We start from the raw sequence: 19,865 nt of genomic DNA on the forward strand, positions 1-19,865 counted from the left end.
AGAGTATATTTGGAAGAAGAGGTCTGGGGGCTCCTTGCTTCCAGTGAACACGGGCCCTGAGCCTTCACAGTCCTTCTTATTTATTAGAGTGAATAGGGAGAAGGGGGGGTGGTTGTCGGTCAGTAGCTTGATTTACAGCAGGCTTGCAAGACTGCATTCGTCAACCAATAGGCTCTAGATGTCCCATTAGATAACCTCAAGGAGCATGGCACCAGGGAGTGATTGCCTTCAGCAAACCTTCTGGTGGCTGGAGCAGAAGCGACTTTGCCCACATTCTGCATTCATGATAAACAGTTTGCTGTTTGATCATATAGCCTCCAGTGGAATGTTGAGTTGGTCACGATCCCTTTGCCAGCTCTCTACAGCTGTTCTACCTGTTGACGTCCTGTGTCATACCCAAGCAGGAAGAAGGTTGTGTGAGATGACAAAAGGCCAGAGTTACATGCCAGCTGTGTCTCTTTCCACACATCCACCAAACCCCCACCAAATCTGTACTTAAAATTCATTGGTTACAGAGCCACTACTCCTTACAAGGAGACTGGGGAGGTATTATAAGCTGGGTAGATGGCCACTTGAAGAGCATCAATGTTCTGCTGTGGAAGGAGTGCAAAATAGACACCAGAGAGACCATTAGCAGTGTCTGCCACAGCTATTACATGGCTAGGTCCACCTGACTGAAACTAAGCCTTTTCTATGAGACTGAAGTGCTTTGAGAGAAATGCTAACCTTGTCTTTTCTGCAGCTTGCGGCTTTCAGTCACCCTTGGATTCAGAGATAGAAGTCATCTTAATTCCATCACTGAGGCCAGGAGACCTGACAGAAATCAATTCAAGAGTAAGGAGACCAGGCGTGCAGTGTGACTGGGCGTGCAGAGGTCAGTGCATCTGTGATGACTGGTGTAACAGCATCACTGCCTGTGAGCCAGCAAGGCCCTTGGCTCCCAGGATGAAGCTCTCCAGTTCTGATAAGGCCCCTGGGGGAGAGACCGGTCCTAAACATGTTCAAGAATAAATCCATCAGCTAACTTCAGACCGTGATTCACACAGGAAGGGAACTTTAAGAGGTCGCCAGGGCTGGTATTTTTGAGACGTTAGGCAGCCCTCTCTGAGGCGATGACAAGTGAATGGCATAAAGGAGCCAGCCCAGACGAAAATTTGGGGTTAGACTATTTCGACCTAGGACGTGCAAATACATAGGTTACAAAATGGAAAATGGTATTTTGGAGGATGGGAGGCCCGTGTAGCCAGAGAGAATGGGAGAAGGTGAGGGGGCACCCAAAACAATCCCACAAGCTCTCTACATCCCCCTTCCTAGCCCACACACATCACCCATCAGAGTGATCCTCCGGACTCCGGAGGCCCCCAAGATTGCCTTTCCCTTCCCGGTCGGCAGTGACGCTCCCGCAAGGAGCTGACGCCCAGGCCCTTAGCACCTGTCACAGCCAAGCACCCTTTTACTCCGGCCCTGCGGTCCCACCCCTCGCCGCAAGCCCCGCCTCACCCGGCCTGCCGCTGCGCCTGCGCGACTCCCAGAAGCCTTTGGGGGGGGTGGGTGTGTAGTCAGAGAGGCCTCTGCTTCCGGCCACACCCAGGCCCAGCGTTGGCCACCACTTATGCGGCGGCTGCGGTCCAGGGACAAGTGAGAGCGACCCGCAGAGGGCAGGACGGGCGGGCGTTGCATAGGCCCGGGGCCAAACCGTATCTTGCAACCTGAGCTCCGAGGGCCGCCGCATCCGTCCCTGCTTGGGACTACGCTTCCCAGCGGGCATTGCGCGGAGGCCACGCCCGGTTCCGGCGGCGCTGCCTGCGCACTGGAAGTGGGAAGCGCCGGGCTTCTCTTGGCTGCGGGGAGGGGCGGGGAGGGGCGGGGCGGGGCGGGGCGGGGAGGGGCGGGGCGGGGCGGGGCAGCGGGGAGGGGTGGGGAGGGGCGGGGCGCGGCCGGGGGCGGGGCGGCTCCGCGGCGCGGCCCAGTGGATGCCGGGCCATGGGGGAGCGCGCGCGGGGCTGTTCGCTGGGCGTGGCGGGCGGGTGTGGCCAGGGGTGTGGGTCTGTGAGGGACCGGTCGGCAGGGCGTCGCGCGGCCTGGGGTGACATGCGGGGGGCGTCGAGTGCGAGTGCCCGCGAGCCGACGCCGCTCCCTGGTAGAGGCGCCCCCCGCACAAAGCCCCGGGCGGGCCGAGGCCCGACTGTAGGGACCCCAGCCACCTTGGCCCTCCCTGCCCGGGGAAGGCCGCGCTCAAGGAATGGCCTCGCATCCAAAGGCCAGCGAGGAGCGGCCACTACGGGGCCTGGGCACAGAGGTGAGAGTGACAGGTGTTTGGGGCCGGGCGGACCGGGACGAATTCATCTCGGGATGAGATCTGGGAGGGGGTTGGGCTCTCGGGGACCAATTGCTGGAGAACTGTGCCCCTGGTCTTTGAAGCTGGTGGAGTGGGAGAATCTGAAGATCTGGAAGCTCAACTGATTCAGAGCACCAAGCCGCGGTAAAAGGGTGTTGACTTTCCCAGGGTGACTCTAACTAGACACTTTTCCTGTTTTCGTGCTCCCAGGGAGGAAAAAAACCTATCTCCACGTTGTGGCAGTCCCTAGGCAGGGTAATGATCTTATCCCACCTGCTCATGCAGGAAGGGACGTTTCTAGGCTGGTGATTTGGGACTGTGGTGTAGACCTGGTCTCTAGCTACTCCTTTCTCTTCCAGCTCTGCCTTCCAGGGACACTGCTCTTCCCCAGGAGAGAAACAAGAAGCTGGAGGCTGTGGGGACAGGAATTGGACCTAAAACCATGTCCCAGGTGAGTTGGCATTTCATCTCTTGTCTCTGAAATGCAGTCTTGCTTTTCGGGACTTAATGTTGCTTATTTTCTTGAAAGTTTTCAGTTTAAGAGACCTGTTTGGGCGCGGGTTTCTATTTCTTCACGTTCTAGTGAAGTGATGGGCTACGGGGAAAAGTTTAAACTGCCCGGGGCCTCGATGCCTGCTTCTTCTTCATCCCAGTCAGCCTTCATTCTTGATTGATGAAACGATTCAGCCTCTCCCTTGTACCACTTTTCTCAGAGGGACTCTGATGGAGGAATTGTGCCCCTTGAGGAACACGGCAGACCCTTCTGCTATACATGGTTTGTTTGGTGACCACTTTGTGCCAGCCACTGAACAAACCAATAGCTAAGCCCTATTCCCTGCTCTGGAGCTCACAGCCTGTTGACCCAATGTCAAGGAAACAAGCAAGATTCTAGAATGTGATCATCCTTGGGCCAAGTATTATGAGCGAGGACTACAAGGTGCTCCTGGCTTCCAGCCTCCTGTAGCGGAAGGGTAGGCCTATTTACCAAGGTGATTTTTGAGCCTTGCCTTGAAGGGAGAGAAGATGTTTGGGAGGCACAGTAAAGAAAGACAACATTTTAGGGAGAGGAGGCGCAATATGAAAGGCTTTCCCACTTGATTTTGTGGCTTTAAATAAAAAATGCCAGTAAATAGTTGTGTTTGTTTCTGTTGGCTGTGTCCTATAAATATCATAGCTAGCTCATTAATAGATGAACCATTTCGCTTCCACTGAGGCCTCAAAAAATATATGTACAGATGAACCAGCTTCCAGTTGTCCTACCCAAACTGCTCTTGAGTGGGTTACTGTGATCTTCACACTACCAGATGCAGTGCTCAATTCTTAGTCTTTTTTGACTATCATTGGTATTTGAAATAGCTCAGAGGCTGGCAAACTTGTGCTGGGATGAGGCCACAGCAGAAAATATGTTAGGCTTTGAAAGTCCTGCTGCATCTACTCCTTTCTGCTCTTATAGAGCTAAAGTAGCCAAAGACAATATGTAAATGAATGGATGGGCTGTGTTCCAGTAAAACTTTATTTACAAAACAGGTGGCTACCTATCCCTCAAATAGCTCATCCCTGTCCTTCAATAGGCCCCCTTTTTTCCCTTGGCTACTGGGACCTCACACTCATCTGACTTTCATCTTCCTGACTGCTCAGTTTTTGCCACAGTTCTTACTCACCTCCCTGACTTGAACAGAGTGTGCCTCAGCACTCTGCTCATGGCCCTTCTTTTTTTGTCTGCATGCTGTCTCCTGGGGATAGTAGCCTGTTCCTTGTCTGTAAAACCTACCCACATGGTGGCTCCTCCCAGATTCACATTGTGAGCCCACACCTCTCCTCTGAGCCGCCGGCCTGTGTATCCTGCTCCACTCCTCTGCCTGAGTGTCTGATAGGTAACTCAAGACAGCCTGTCCAGACCCGAAGTCCTGAGAGTCTCCCATAAACCGGCTCCTCCCACAGTTTGAGTCTTAGTCAGTGGCCGTTTCATCCTCTCAGTTACTCAGTCCGAAAGCCTTGTCATTATTGTCTCATTTCTTTCCTTCTCCTTCCATATTTGGTCCTGATGCAAATCCTGTCAGTTCTATTTGCAAATTATGTGCAGAATCTGGCAGTTTTCATCACATCTATCACCAGCAGCAGGTCCAAGTCCTCCTTTTACTGTTGGCTTCTTGACTGTGCTTCTGTGACCTCCTGCTTCTGCTCACGCTCCCCACAGCCCCTTCTCGATGAGCAGCCAGAGGGGTCTATTCAAACATGTCACCTTGTGTCACGCTGTGCTCAGGACCCTCCAGTGGTTTCTCTGAATAAAAGCCAAAACTCTTCCTGTTACTGACCAGGCCCTACATGACCTGGCTCCTTGTTACCCCTGACATCTACATCACTCTCTTCTTTCTGAAAAATCGCCTTCTCATTTTCCTGCTCACCCTGTCTAGAATTTCAGAGCCTCCTACCTGTTCTTCACATCCCTCTTCCCTGCTTTGCTTTTTTCTTTTAGTACTTTTCTTTTGAGACAGAGTTTTGCTCTGTCACTCAGGCTGGAGTACAGTGGCGTGATCTCGGCTCACTGCAACCTCCGCCTCCTGAGTTCAAGTGATTCTCCTTCCTCAGCCTTCCGAGTAGCCACCACACCCGGCTAATTTTTTTTTTTTTTTTTTTTTTAGAGACAGGGTTTCACCATGTTGGCCAGGCTGGTCTCGATTTCCTGACCTCAAGTGATCCGCCCGCCTCAGCCTCCCAAAGTGCTGGGATTACAGCCATGAGCCACTGTGCCTGGCCCTTGTAGTACTTTTCAACATACTATATATAGAAATCCCACGTATACCAAAATTTGCACTTATTCATCAGCCATGTGGAGCCTGCAGATATGAGAAGTCAGCCCTCGGTGGACACAGGTTTTCCATACCACAAATAATCTTTTTTGAGACAAGGTCTCACTCTGTCACCCAGGCTGGAGTGCAGTGGTGCCATCACGGCTCACTGCAGCCTTGACCTCCCCAGGCTCAAGCAGTGCTCCCACCTCAGCCTCCGAAGTAGCTGGAATTACAGGCATGTGCCACCATGCCCAGCTAATTTTTGTATTTTTTGTAGAGATGGTGTTTTGCCATGTTTCCCAGGCTGGTCTCGAACTCCTGGCCTCAGGCAACCGCCTGCCTTGGGCTACCAAATTGCTGCAATTAGAGGTGTGATTCCCCGCGCCCAGACAATAATTGTATTTTCAGTCTGCATTTGGTTGAAAAAATTTGCATATAGGTGGACCCTTGCAGCCCAGATCCATGTTGTTTGAAGGTCAAATGTATTTTACTTAATTTATCTCGGTTTCTCTTGTCTCATTTCCTTACTTCATAGGCAAGGATTTGGGGCAGTTTTGCCTAATGTCTGATACAGAAAATATTTGGTGGATGAATGTTTGAATATACTCTTAAAGTTCTCTTGTGGCCAGTGTTTTGATATTTAGTATAGTGTTAGAATAGTCATTTTTATACCTGAAAATGTGCCTCATCCCTAATTTTTTTGTTTTGTTTTGTTTTTTTGCTTTTAGAGACAGGGTCTCACTCTGTCACCTGGGCTGGAGTACAGTGGCACAGTCATAGCTAATTGCAGCCTCAAACTCCGGGCCTCAAGCAATCCTCCCACCTTGGCTTCCCAAGGAGCTGGAATTGTAGGTGTGAGCCACCATGCCCAGCCCCTGATTATTTTGTATGAATACATTCCTAGAAGTTTTTCTTTCCTCATGGATTAAGGTTTCCTAAGCTTATATGAAATCGGAATACTTCTAAAATTATTTTTGGATAGAACAGCAGTAGTGCCTCAAAAGCTAGAATTCATGTTTTGAAAAAAATGTACACTTCATCAGGAATAATAGTTATTACCAAATAAATGTTTATTTGTATGCTTTAAAAATTAACTGAATTGAATTTAAACAAATCTTGTTAGTGTATTTTTTCTATAAAGTACTTCATATTCATTCTTTTCTATGAAATTTCAACAGAAAGATTTTTCTGTAAGTATAAAGTTGCTTTTATTTTTTGTTGGTGTTCTTTTAATGTCTCTATCTTTGTGTGTGTGCGTGTGTTTATATATTATATAGAATATATTATATATGTATATGTATGTTTTATATATATTAATATATGTATATTATATATATATGTATATATAATTTTTTTTAAGAGATGGGAGTCTCACTGGTTTGCCCAGACTGGAGTATATTGGCTATTTTCAGGTACAGTTATGGTGTACTACAGCCTCAAACTCCTGGGCTTAAGGAATTCTCCTGCCTCAGCTTTCTGAGTAGCTGGGCCTATAGGCGTGTGCCACCATACCCAGTTCATATGTATATTAAGATGAGTTAACTTACATCAGATGCCTATATCAGGAGTAGATTCTGTGCCTGTATAATGTTTTCTCTGTGGTATAGTGTAAAAATGTGAAACCCATTTTGAAGTCTGCATATTTATGTTGCAGCAACAGGAATAAGAACAGGACCTGCACATTTGACAATGTTTTGTCTCCACCTAAATTAAGTAGGTTGATCCAGACATCAGTTAGGGAAAGTTCATTTTATTTTTATCTGAAAACATGTTTTCTACTGGAACTTGTTTCACTGTCAGGGTGAATGGATACTAAGTATTACTACTATTATCAAAGTAGAACCTTTTAATAGAAGTAGAATGGCAAAGTGGTCAAAGGTCATGGACTAGGTTCACATGCTAGCCCTAGCATCTAAGCACTGCGTAACCTTCAGGCAACTCAAGTGACCACATTTTCTTCATCTGTAAAATGAGGAAAATAATTGGACCTGCCTCAAGCAGTTCTTGTAAGGATTAAGTTAAGATGTGTATAGTGCCTGGATTGAGGTACCTGGCACATAGTAAGGACTTACTAGTGTTAGCTGGCAGCATCCTCATGTCATCATGACGGTTTTAGAAATTTACAGGCAAGACACTTAGATGGCGTACTTCCTAAAAAGTGTTTAATATAGGACAGAACTGGGCAAATTATGGCCTATAGGCAAAATCCAGCCCACCACCACCTCCTTTTGTGTGGCCCACCAGCTACAAATGAGTTCTACATTTTTCAGTGGTTGAAAAAAATCAAAAGAAGAAGAATACGTGAAAATTAAATGAAAGTCACATTTTGGTGTCCATAAAAAAAATTTCATTGTAGCACAACATACTTGTTTGTTTATGTATTATCTATGTGCTACAGTGGCAAAATTGAAGAGGTGTGGCCAAGGCTATTTGGCCCACAAAGCCTAAAATATTACTTTCTGGCTCTTTACAGAAAAACTTTGCTGACACCTGAAGTGGAGGTTAAGAGCATGGACTGTGGAGTCAGACTCCTGGGTTCAAAACCCAGCTCTACAGCTGACTGTCTGTGATCCTGGGCACATTACAGCTCAGTATTTTCTCATCTGTAAAATGGGAATAGTAATAGTACTGACTATTAGGATCGTTGTGAAGATTAAATAAGCTAATATATAAGTATATAGAATTGTGTCTGAAGTGTTGTAAGTGCTTTCAGCTATTGTTATTGCTGTTATTTACAGTAAAAGACATTTTTAAAACAAGTCATTGATTCTATACATAAAGAGCTGTCCGAATAAACAGAAAATGTCTTAGGAGGATATATGTATATTGCTAACGTTGGGTCCCTCTACATGATTACATTGAAGGCATTTAACAAACCACTGGTACAAAAGCAGATCACTAATGCATAAGCATGATCAACCTGGGAAACTAGGGTTGATTCTTCTTGGCAAGCAAATAAGTTCCTCTTCTTTTATGCCAAGATGCTTCAACTTGCAAAATTATTGCTGAGAGGTGACCAGCATTTGTTTTAGACTAGCTTGCTCAGGTAGCCATATTAGTGTGTCTTTTGCTCAAGGACATTAAGCAGTTCTTGGCTGTTTCCTGCAAGTATTACCTCATGGTTTACACTGCAGGGGGCCTTTCAGTCCCCAGCTTAGGAGACTTCTCCATGATGAGTTTACCATCAAGAGTGTAGCTCTGCAGTTGACTGATTCAACTCCCTCTGCAGTTGATATTCACTCAAATTGGGATATCACTTACAAAACCCTTTTGACCTATCTTTACACAATTCAGTTACAAATGTCCTTAAAGTTTGGTAGCAGGTTAAAGAACAAGTGATTGTATATTATTCAGCAGATATCAAACCTCAAAGGGACTTTTGTTTCTAGTAGAATAATGTGAATCTTTAAAAGGTTCAGCTCTTGGTTGGTGTTGTGGTTTGTTAAGTGAGGTATTTAAATTAGGTTTTGTGTAGTCAGATGCAGCACGGTGAGGGACACTCAGAGCAGAATGGCAAAAAGATTGTTTATTACTCACAGATTCCAGAGAACAGTGGCCAGCACACCTTGCAGGGCTTACTGGAAGGGCTTGGGAGACATTGAGGACACACATGCCCAGCCAAAGGGTGGGGACCAAGAGAGAGGGAGGGACCTGTGGGCTGGAGCCTTTATTGGGGTTCAGGGCATTATCTAGGTGAGTTTCCCAAGACAGGGTTGGCTTGGATACTTTGAAGGGAGCTCAAGGCTCAGTAAGGGAACTTGAAGGTTACATTATCAGGTTCACCAGGCTTCATGCAGAAGGACAGTGGTCATTTCATAGTATGGGGACTTTTCTATCTAGAACACACAAATGGGGACTGGGTGAGGACTGCCTGAAAATATATAGGTCAAGGGTGACAAGCAGAGGCAGCATCCCTATGAATGAGAGTTATGACAGTCAGCATCATTACAAGTCATGTTCACTGCATGCTTCCATTGTGCCTTGCACGTTCTAAGTGCTGTGTATGTGTTGCCTCATTTAATCCAAAACATAATCTACAAGGTTGGTATTGTTGCCTTTTCCATTTTATAGCTGGGGAACTGAGGCACAGAGGCGTTAGGTAACCAAGTGAGGTTTCAGAGCTGGTGAGTGCTGGAATTGTAATTCAGCTTTTGGGGTAGTCCAACTGTTTCGCATGTTCATTTTAGTTTAGACTTTGAAAATCCCACAGCTGCTAGTCAGTTAAATCTGCCTTCTGTTAGCCACAGGTTCCTGGGATTAGAGTTGCAACTGAATAGATGTTTAAAATACATTGGAACGTATCAGAGTTGTAGGCTGAATTTGTAAAACTATGCTCCATAAAAATCTGCCAGCAGGAGCTGAGCAGCCCCATCTTGCCAGTTGGTCAAGAAAATCCTGCTCATGCCAAGCTGTTAGCAAATGTGCTCCTGATAGCTCCTCATAATGCCTAGCTTCTCCAAGATGGCACCTTGGTTCGTAAAGGCATTTCATTAATTAAAAACATTATAGTGCTTTTTGTTTTTCATTCTTATTACATATTCATTTTAGAAAAAAAAATTGCTAGGTTTTTTTTTAATGACCTCTACTGAACACTGAGAGTAAAAATAGAAATTCTTAGAACCCAGTTTAGTCATGAATAATACTGATGGCTTTGAGGTTCATCTCAAGTTTATTGCCCCGTTCTTGTGCTGCTTCAGGCCACTCAAATGTCCCCATGTTGGACAGTGCTGTAGTACCTGTTGTGCATAGAACAAGTTAGTCTTTGTTATTTATAGTTTTGAATTGATGTCAGGGGTTTTTCTTGTGGCTGCCTCCTTTCACCTCCACAAAACTGCAAGTTCTCCAAAGTCAGGGGCTGTCTCCATATTTTTCTCTTTTACCTGGAGTTTAAGACAGAATGAGGCTAGCTGTACAATACCTAACTAGATCTCCACAGTTCTGAGTTTATAGTCTCTTACTCAAAATGAAGACAAGGAATCTTTAGATCCCTATATTAGTTTGTTAGGGCTGCCAGAACAAATACCACAGAATGGGTGTCTTAAACAACAGAAATTTCTTTTCTCAAGGTTCTGGAGGCTGGAAGTCCAAGATCAAGGTGCCTGCAGGTTTGGTTTCTCCTGAGGCCTCTCTCCTTGGCTTGCAGACGGCCGTCTTCTCTCTGTGTCCTCACGTGGCCTTTTCCCTGTGCCTGCACACCGTGGTATCTCTTCCTCTTTTAATAAGGACACCAGACAGACTGGGTTAGGGCCCCACCCATATGACCTCATTTAACCCTAATTACCTCTTTGTAGGCCCTGTCTCTAAATACAGTCACATTCAAAAGTACTGGGGATTAGGACTTTAATGTAGGAGTTTTGTCAGGGGACACATTTCTTTCTATAACAAACCCCCAGTCATGTGGGGGCATGAGCACTGGTTGAGCAAGAACATGGTTATATCATTTCAGGGCTTGGTGACATTTGGGGATGTGGCTGTAGATTTCTCCCAAGAGGAGTGGGAGTGGCTGAACCCCATTCAGAGGAACTTGTACAGGAAGGTGATGTTGGAGAACTACAGGAACCTGGCATCGCTGGGTAAGGGCTCCCACCCCTCACCCTACCCACGTCCTGGACTAAGAAGCCTTTCATGCCTTTATCACCAAGACCTGCACTGCCCTCTTGCGTCAAGCCAAGGGGACTGCATCTCAGTCTGGACAGCCACACAGTATGACCAGGTTGTTTTTTATGTGTCTAGGACTTTGTGTTTCTAAGCCCGATGTGATCTCCTCGTTGGAACAAGGAAAAGAGCCTTGGACAGTGAAGCGAAAGATGACAAGAGCCTGGTGCCCAGGTGAGTTGTGGGAGAACCAGGTAGGGTGAGGCCACTGCTGGTCATAGTTCAGCTGACTCAGACACGGAACATCTTCAGCAGACTCTTCCTAAGCCTCTTGCTTAGGAATATCTGTTATTTTTACTATTTGGGAATACAGAAATTTCAACTACAGTATTATTTCCAGAACAGCAAATTATTAAGACAAGGAATTAGAATTATAGATTTCTTTCAGAGGTTTTATCCTAACAGGAAATGGTTACAGTTTCTAAAGCATTGAGAATCTTACAAGGTTTCTTTGTTCAATTCACACTTCAAAGGAAACGCTTGCATTGACAACAGGACAAGTTACTGACAGTTATAAATTAAAGTGACTCACATGGGTCATCATATAGCATAAGAGAACAAGAATGTGTGAAAGTTTCCAATTTAACATCATATGAAATCACATACTTTGAGCTAGTTTAATGAGATAGAACTGTTTTTTCTTCCTGCAGATCATTCATCTCTTGTTGAGACTAGTTAATTGTGAAGACTTACATTTTTAAGGCCAGGATCTGGACTTTTATTAGTTAGCATCGTAATAAAAAAAAAGGAGGTATGTAGAGATAGAGATGAAATTTTTTCTAGATGAAATGGACAAGGAGTGAAAAAGAGTTGACTTAAAGCTGAAATAAGGATCATATGGCAGTTTTCTTCTATAGCCTCCACTTTCTCTTTATATTAGACATTTTATTTTACATTTAAGTCTTTGTGAGCTCCCTTATCTCTTGATTTTTAATTGCTTTTTCCAGTCTTCTGCTAAAAACAAAATGTGAACTCTTGTTCAACTTTTAGGTGGGAAAGGTCTTATTGTGGCCTTTAGGACTATGGCTACACAAATTTAGGAATGTAGGGTTGGTTGAATATTGCTAGTAATATAAGAAAGCTTTCAAAATGATATGCTTTTCATTTTCTTCCATAAAAATAAATGACTATATGCTTTTTTGTGGCTTTTAATTTAACGGTTGCATTTTGGAATTTTTCTTCATACTAACACATGATAAAAGATACATTTGCCTTCTTTACGTCTTTCAGACTTGAAGGCTGTGTGGAAGATCAAGGAGTTACCTCTCAAGGACTTCTGCGAAGGAAAGCTATCCCAGGCAGTGATAACACAGAGACTCACAAGCTATAATCTGGAGTACTCTCTGTTAGGGGAACACTGGGATTATGATGCTCTGTTTGAGACACAGCCGGTAAGTCACAAGACAAATTTCAGGCAAGAAGAAGGATTCTTCATGAGGAAACTCTTCTTGAGGGAAGAGACCATGACTACAATAACTATAGAAGTTTTCATTTGAATACAATACTTCTTGTAGACAGATTATCCCCTCAGAACAGAGAGTGCCTAATCTCGATACACATAACAACAGTGGAGGGGGAAATTGAGTTGTAATGAATTACAAACAAATCTGTCAAGGTCAGAAATGTTTGACTTGTGATGAATGTAAGAAAGCTTTGAGCAGAGGCCAGGCGCGGTGGCTCACGCCTGTAATCCCAGCACTTTGGGAGGCCGAGGCGGGTGGATCACAAGGTCAGGAGATCGAGACCATCCTAGCTAACATTGTGAAACCCTGTCTCTACTAAAAATACAAAAAATTAGCCGGGCGTGGTGGCGGGCACCTGTAGTCCCAGCTACTCAGGAGGCTGAGGCAGGAGAATGGCATGAACCTGGGAGGCGGAGCTTGCAGTGAGCCGAGATCGCGCCACTGCACTCCAGCCTGGGTGACAGAGCAAGACTCCGTCTCAAAAAAAAAAAAAGAAAGCTTTGAGCAGAATGTCAACCCCTCCTTTTCATCAAAGATTTCATATAAGAGAAAAACTCTGTGGACTTGTTGAATAATTTGTATGAATATGGGAAAGCCTTCCATCTGTGTTAAAAGGTTCATACTGTGTGTAAGTTCATACTGTGTGTAAGTATGACAAACTCTCCATAGCAGAAAGTTTCTCCTATTTTTCTATGTTTTTCCCCAAACATATATGCTATAACTAAGCCCTGTCATTATTTGACCTGGTGTACCAGAACTTAAGTTGCAGTTCTTGGTACGGAGTGCCTTTTTTGCAGTGTGGACACAGTCCATCCCACTGAGACCAGGTGAGTTCACGAACATGGTTTGATTTAAAAAACGTGCTTTTACCATTGCAGGGCTTGGTGACTATCAAAAACCTGGCTGTTGACTTCCCCCAGCAGCTACACCCAGCTCAGAAGAATTTCTGTAAGAATCGGATATGGGAGAACAACAGTGACCTGGGATCAGCAGGTAAGGATGTCCCTCTCCCATATTTGAATCTATCGTCGGGTACCTCCATTTTGAAACTTCAGTTTTGAATTATGGAGGAGGGAGGGGGTGTCTTCTGACATGCTGGCCTGAATTTTGTGGATTCCTAAGATAAGAATTTGGCATTTGTAGAGGTGAAAGTTGGTGTCTTTGTTAGGCTTGAAGCGTTATCTTCTTGTGTCTTTCAGATCCTACTCACCTGTTTTTCTGTTTCTTTCAGCAGTAACACTTTTCTATCAACAAGGAAGTGGTTCTCAATTTTAGGATGCCAAGACTGTTGGCCAAACCTCATCTCTTTTCACTTTTTCAGGACATTGTGTGGCTAAGCCAGATTTAGTCTCTTTACTAGAGCAAGAGAAGGAGCCCTGGATGGTGAAGCGAGAGCTGACAGGAAGCCTGTTCTCAGGTGAGTGCAGGAGAGCCTGGTGTGGAAAATCTACTGCAAGAGAGAGCGGAGCTTTTACCAAAAAGGCTGCATCCTCACTAATATACAGTAGGAAACTTCACCCAGGCTCTCTGGGTCTGGAAAGAAAATTGAACTCTGGGAGTTCCAAATAATTCTTTTCTCCTCCTTTGCCCCCTTCTCTCCAGTAACTCCCATTTCCCTGAAGTTCCTTCTTTTCTTGGCCACTGGGATGTGTATCATCCACTCACTTCCTTAAATGATCTTTTCCGGACCCTGATGCACTTTTGAGCTGACTTCCAAAGGTTTTCTCTTCTATGGTTAAATGGCCTATTGTTTTCATCATGCATCCATTCCTGTGAGAACCACAAATTGAAAGTTATGGGATTGAGCCACTCTGCTGAGTATTGGCAGGCGATTGGAAAAAGGGAGAATTACACATAAATGTAAGCCATCAGTGAATTACTCTAATGGAAAGGATAAGACATGTTTATGGATAGCTTGCATGAAGTAGAGTTTGCAGAATTTCAAATAGGGCATTATAGAGACAAAGGAGATGTTGTTCCCAGTGGTGTCTATGTTTTAGTAGGACAGGTGGGTAGAAGTTGAATTGCAAGAAGGTGGAAGTAAAGGATCTTTTCCTCTTGATACACAAGGGAAAGAAAGGAAATTTCCATAGAAAATAATGGTTTGTAGAAAATGTAATTGTTTACTGTTTGGCAAAAGAATAGAAAACCGTGATGTTATCACAACATACACCTTAGACCCATTTAAGTTAGGATAAACACACATTTTTTCACATAGTAGAAATTACAGTGTATATTCAGTTACGCATACACGTTTTTCATGTGGATTCCACGCTGTATATACCATTGCTCACTTAGGTTGCTTTACATTTCTTAGTATTAAAGATACAATTATAATAGATTTTTTTCAAGTTAAGTGAAAACTACACATTTTGGGGATTGCTGTATTCCTGGATATGAGCACCTGCTAGGCTCTGAAAGTTTTTTTGTTTTTGGTGACTAGCAACAATTAGATGTATGAGTTTAATTGCATCTTGAAAGTATTGGTTATTTACATGAAAACTTTTGCTCATTATTTGTTGAAAGATTATACACTACAATTATTCTTTTTTTATGAAAGAAGTTGAACATTTTTTCGTAAATTTGGTTTTTCTCTTATCTTCTTGTAAAATGTCTGTCATTTGTACCCAGTTCTCTCATGTGTTAAATATTTTCTTAACAGTCTCAGTGATTGCTATGTATATAAGCATACTAATTCTGTGATATATTGTCTCAAACTATTTTCACATATGGCAATAAGAGTTTTAATTTTAATTAGGTCTTTTAAAATTATGACATGTAAAAATTTTCAATTTTTATATAGTCCAGTATATTATTTCTAATGTGATTTCTCCTATTTGTGTGGCTAACAACTTGACACATATAGTTCTATTTCATTTTTAATGACTATTTAGTATTATATGAATATACATAATTTATTTAAATTATTTACTGTTGAGTATATTTAAACATTTAGGAGGTCTTCTCCAGTTTTCACCTATAATCAACAGTGGTCCAGTTTGTACATATCTTCTTGCTTACATGTCAGAATATTTCTTGAAGATATATGCTTGGAAATGAATTTGCATGGTCGAAGTATACGTATTTTTAAAGTGTCATGGATATTTTGCTGTACCATTGGTAGAGAATATATGAGAATACTGTTTCTAGACATCATCACCAATATGGGTATTTTGTAGTTTAAAAAAAATTTTGCCAAGCTGCTAGACGAAAAATGTTTTATTTAATTTGCATTTCCCCAACTACTTACGATGTTGAGAATATGTGCTCTTAAATCTGTTTAGAGTTTGTATTCTATTCATAGTGTGTTTATACTCATTAGTCACATTTCTATTGGGTTGTATATTTTCCTGTATTTATGCAACATTGATATGAATGCTATTTTTTAATAAGTTTGATAAAATTTTTCCCTAATTTTGTGTGGTCTAGAAGTTTGCATATGGTATTTCTTACTATATAGTAGCTTAACTTGGGAATTATCTTCATTTATAGAAGCATGTACTTTGTTGATTTTTTCATTTGTTTCACTCCTATCTTTTAAAAAATGAATAGATGTATAGTCCCATTTGAATCATATAATACATTTGTTTGACCTTCTGTAACTTAATTATTTCTCTCTCCTTTATCCCCTTCCTTCCTTTTCTTTCTTTCCTTCTCATTTTTCCCTTCTTTCCTTACCTTTCTCTTCTGTATTTTGCTGTGTGGTCTGTTTTTTGTTTGTTTTATTTACATATTTTTATTATAGAAAAGTACACATAAAATTTAACCATTTTGAAGTGTACAATTCAGTGACAGTATATTATGTGAGGTGATATGGTAATTAGCTTGATTGTGGCAAACATTTCACCATGTGTAAGCATATCAAAACACTTTATACCTTAAATATATACAATTTTTATTTGTCAACTATGCCTCAATAAAGCTGGAAAAATATTGCCAAAAAGAGAGAAATTGCAAGGCTTCATTATGGAATGGCCAGAGAATTGAGGATGTTTTCAGGCTTGTGGAAGTAACCAGGAAAATGTGAAAATAATTGTTTTTTTTTGAGTCAGAGTCTGGCTCTGTTCCCCAGGCTGGAGTGCAATGGCTTGATCATAGTTTACTGCCACATCAACCTCCTAGGCTCAAGCAATCCCCCTGCCTTTGCCTCCTGAGTAGCTGGAACTACAGGCACATACTACCATGCCTGGCTAATTTTAAAAAAAGTTTTTTAGAGATAGGATCTTGCTATGTTGTGCAGGCTATGTTGTCCTGGCCTCAAGTGATCCGCCTCAAGTGATCTGCCTCAAGTGATCCACCTCAGCCTCCCAAAGCACTCGGATTACAGGTGTAAGCCACTGTGCCTAGCCCTAAATGTAATAGTTTTTAGAGCTGTAAAATGTATGTTGATGAATTCACCAATTAGTGAATTAATTCACTAGTTTTCCTTTTGGCAGATTCCTTTTTCCTAGCACACGAAAAAGGAAATATGTGTTTTCTTGGTATCTTTCAGGCCAGCGATCTGTACATGAGACCCAGGAATTATTTCCAAAGCAAGATTCATATGCTGAAGGGGTAACAGACAGAACCTCAAACACTAAACTTGAGTGTTCCAGTTTCAGAGAAAATTGGGATTCTGACTATGTGTTTGGAAGGAAGCTTGCAGTAGGTCAAGAGACACAATTCAGGCAAGAGCCAATTACTCATAACAAAACCCTCTCTAAGGAAAGAGAACGTACATATAACAAATCTGGAAGATGGTTCTGTTTGGACGATTCAGAAGAGAAAGTTCATAATCGTGATTCAATTAAAAATTTTCAAAAAAGTTCAGTGGTAATAAAACAAACAGGCATCTATGCAGGAAAAAAGCTTTTCAAGTGTAATGAATGTAAGAAAACTTTTACCCAGAGCTCATCTCTTACTGTTCATCAGAGAATTCACACTGGAGAGAAACCTTATAAATGTAATGAATGTGGGAAGGCCTTTAGTGACGGCTCATCCTTTGCCCGACACCAGAGATGTCACACTGGCAAGAAGCCCTATGAGTGCATTGAGTGTGGGAAAGCTTTCATACAGAACACATCCCTTATCCGTCACTGGAGATACTATCATACTGGGGAGAAACCCTTTGATTGCATCGATTGTGGGAAAGCCTTCAGTGACCACATAGGGCTTAATCAACACAGGAGAATTCATACTGGAGAGAAACCTTACAAATGTGATGTATGTCACAAATCCTTCAGGTATGGTTCCTCCCTTACTGTACATCAAAGGATTCATACCGGAGAAAAACCATATGAATGTGATGTTTGCAGAAAAGCCTTCAGCCATCATGCATCACTCACTCAACATCAAAGAGTACATTCTGGAGAAAAGCCTTTTAAGTGTAAAGAGTGCGGAAAAGCTTTTAGGCAGAATATACACCTTGCCAGTCATTTAAGGATTCATACTGGGGAGAAGCCTTTTGAATGTGCGGAGTGTGGAAAATCTTTCAGCATCAGTTCTCAGCTTGCCACTCATCAGAGAATCCATACTGGAGAGAAGCCCTATGAATGTAAGGTTTGTAGTAAAGCGTTCACCCAGAAGGCTCACCTTGCACAGCATCAGAAAACCCATACAGGAGAGAAACCATATGAGTGCAAGGAATGCGGTAAAGCCTTCAGCCAGACCACACACCTCATTCAACATCAGAGAGTTCACACTGGTGAGAAACCCTATAAATGTATGGAATGTGGGAAGGCCTTTGGTGATAACTCATCCTGTACTCAACATCAAAGACTGCACACTGGCCAAAGACCTTATGAATGTATTGAGTGTGGAAAGGCATTCAAGACAAAATCCTCCCTTATTTGTCATCGCAGAAGTCATACTGGAGAAAAACCTTATGAATGTAGTGTGTGTGGCAAAGCCTTTAGTCATCGTCAATCCCTTAGTGTACATCAGAGAATCCATTCTGGAAAGAAACCATATGAATGTAAGGAATGTAGGAAAACCTTCATCCAAATTGGACACCTTAATCAACATAAGAGAGTTCATACTGGAGAGAGATCTTATAACTATAAGAAAAGCAGAAAAGTCTTCAGGCAAACTGCTCACTTAGCTCATCATCAGCGAATTCATACTGGAGAGTCGTCAACATGCCCCTCTTTACCTTCCACGTCAAATCCTGTGGATCTGTTTCCCAAATTTCTCTGGAATCCATCCTCCCTCCCATCACCATAGCCTCGAGACGTCATTTCTGTTTGACTACTCCAGCAGTTTAAAACCCCATCTCCCTGCCCTTTTGTTTTCTTTTTGTCCCTTATTCGTTTGTTCTTCACATAAGTGTAAATGTAACTTATTCACTCCTCTTGTAAAACTTATAGTTTCTTTAAATTGGTTAATGTGTGAGATGTGCTCAGCACAGTGCCTGGTCCATAGTAAGTGCTCAGTAAACTTAGTTGTTTTAAAAACTTCGTATTTGAACATTGAAAAGTTACAGTAGTCAGCTCTGATAAAAAAATGATGCAGTAGGATGAGGGTAGGAAAAAGCACATTTTCGATCAGGAACAGCATTCTCCAGTAGTGGGTGAGGTTTTGCCTTTGTTGGTTTTAAAACTTGATTCTATAATGCCAAGTTAGTTTTGTGGCTTTCCATCTGACCCTATGTGAATGTAAGGTGATGTGACCTTGTTGGTGAGAAAATTAAACTTTACATTTGACTTGATTTGTTTTAGAAAGTCTAGGGACCATGAATGAATAGGTCACCTGGGACAAATGAATTTAAAAAATCAGAAAAATGCAAGATTTATATGCATGAAGTTAAAACAACTGACGTTACTCAAGAATTAGAAAACTTTGCAAGATTTGACCTGTTTAAAAATCACATTTATAAATGAACCGTATTAAAACTTTTAAGGAACCATTCATTGTGAGGTAAACTGATCCAGAATAGGGGTCAGCAAACTATGACTCATGGCCACAGTCTCACTGACTGTTTTTGTATGGTCCATGATCTAGAATTTAAAAAAATTTTAAAGGGTTGAAAAAAGTGAAAAGAATATTTTCAACATGAAAATTATATGAAATTTAAGTTTTGGTGTCTGTAAATAAAGTTTTGTTGGCTTCAGCCACACAGTGATTTACACCTTGATTGTGCTGCTTCCAGGCTGTAGCAGCAGAGTTGAGCAGTTGTGAAGGGAGACCATGTGGCCTGCAGAGCCCAAATATCTACTGTCTGATCCTACACAGAAAATGTGTGTGTTCCCTGCTGTGGAGCAGAGGTTATCAAACTAAAGCCCATGGACCAAATCCTATCTGCTGCTTGTTTTTGTAAATAGAGTTTTATCAAACCACAGCCATGCTTACTTGTTTAGCTATTGACTATGGCTGCTTTAGACAACTGTGACAGACTATATGGCTCGCAAAACTGCAAATATTTCCTATCCTTTAACAGAAAGTTTGCCAACCTCTGCTCTAGAGTAGAGAAAAATGTATAAAAGATTCTAATTTTATGAGGGCAATACAACTGTCACATCAGAAACAAGAAAACAAATGATAAAGGAACTCATTTATCAATAGAGGTGAAAGGAAATTATTAAACTATATTGAAAAATAAAGATGTCAATAAAAGGAGAAATGATATTTTTCTAGATGAAA

The 19,865-nt window shown here is 42.4% G+C and overlaps 1 protein-coding gene and 1 long non-coding RNA gene across 3 annotated transcripts; one reads left to right on the top strand and one right to left on the bottom strand.

Moving 5' to 3' along the window:
• Positions 1–590: 590 nt before the first annotated feature.
• LOC129528735 (uncharacterized) lies at positions 591–1,840 on the bottom strand. The gene is made up of 2 exons (XR_008674023.2): positions 1,501–1,840; positions 591–813 (listed from the first exon to the last, which is right to left on the bottom strand). It is a non-coding gene; the product is annotated as an uncharacterized lncRNA (long non-coding RNA).
• A 92-nt stretch (positions 1,841–1,932) lies between these two features.
• On the top strand, positions 1,933–19,865 carry ZFP28 (ZFP28 zinc finger protein). 2 transcript variants are annotated; one of them, XM_031004462.3, is made up of 8 exons: positions 1,933–2,299; positions 2,698–2,789; positions 10,577–10,703; positions 10,864–10,959; positions 12,016–12,176; positions 13,127–13,241; positions 13,570–13,665; positions 16,741–19,865. In XM_031004462.3, exons 1-8 carry the CDS (start codon positions 1,984–1,986, stop codon positions 18,447–18,449), a joined length of 2,712 nt encoding a protein of 903 aa, XP_030860322.2. In that variant the 5' UTR covers positions 1,933–1,983; the 3' UTR covers positions 18,450–19,865. The 2 variants fall into 2 exon arrangements, with proteins under 2 accessions (XP_030860322.2, XP_055226681.1); XM_055370706.2 differs by lacking the exon at positions 1,933–2,299 and adding an exon at positions 10,197–10,330.

Source organism: Gorilla gorilla, chromosome 20 (genome assembly GCF_029281585.2).
Source record: "Gorilla gorilla gorilla isolate KB3781 chromosome 20, NHGRI_mGorGor1-v2.1_pri, whole genome shotgun sequence".
In the NCBI taxonomy this organism is placed as follows: Eukaryota; Metazoa; Chordata; class Mammalia; order Primates; family Hominidae; genus Gorilla; species Gorilla gorilla.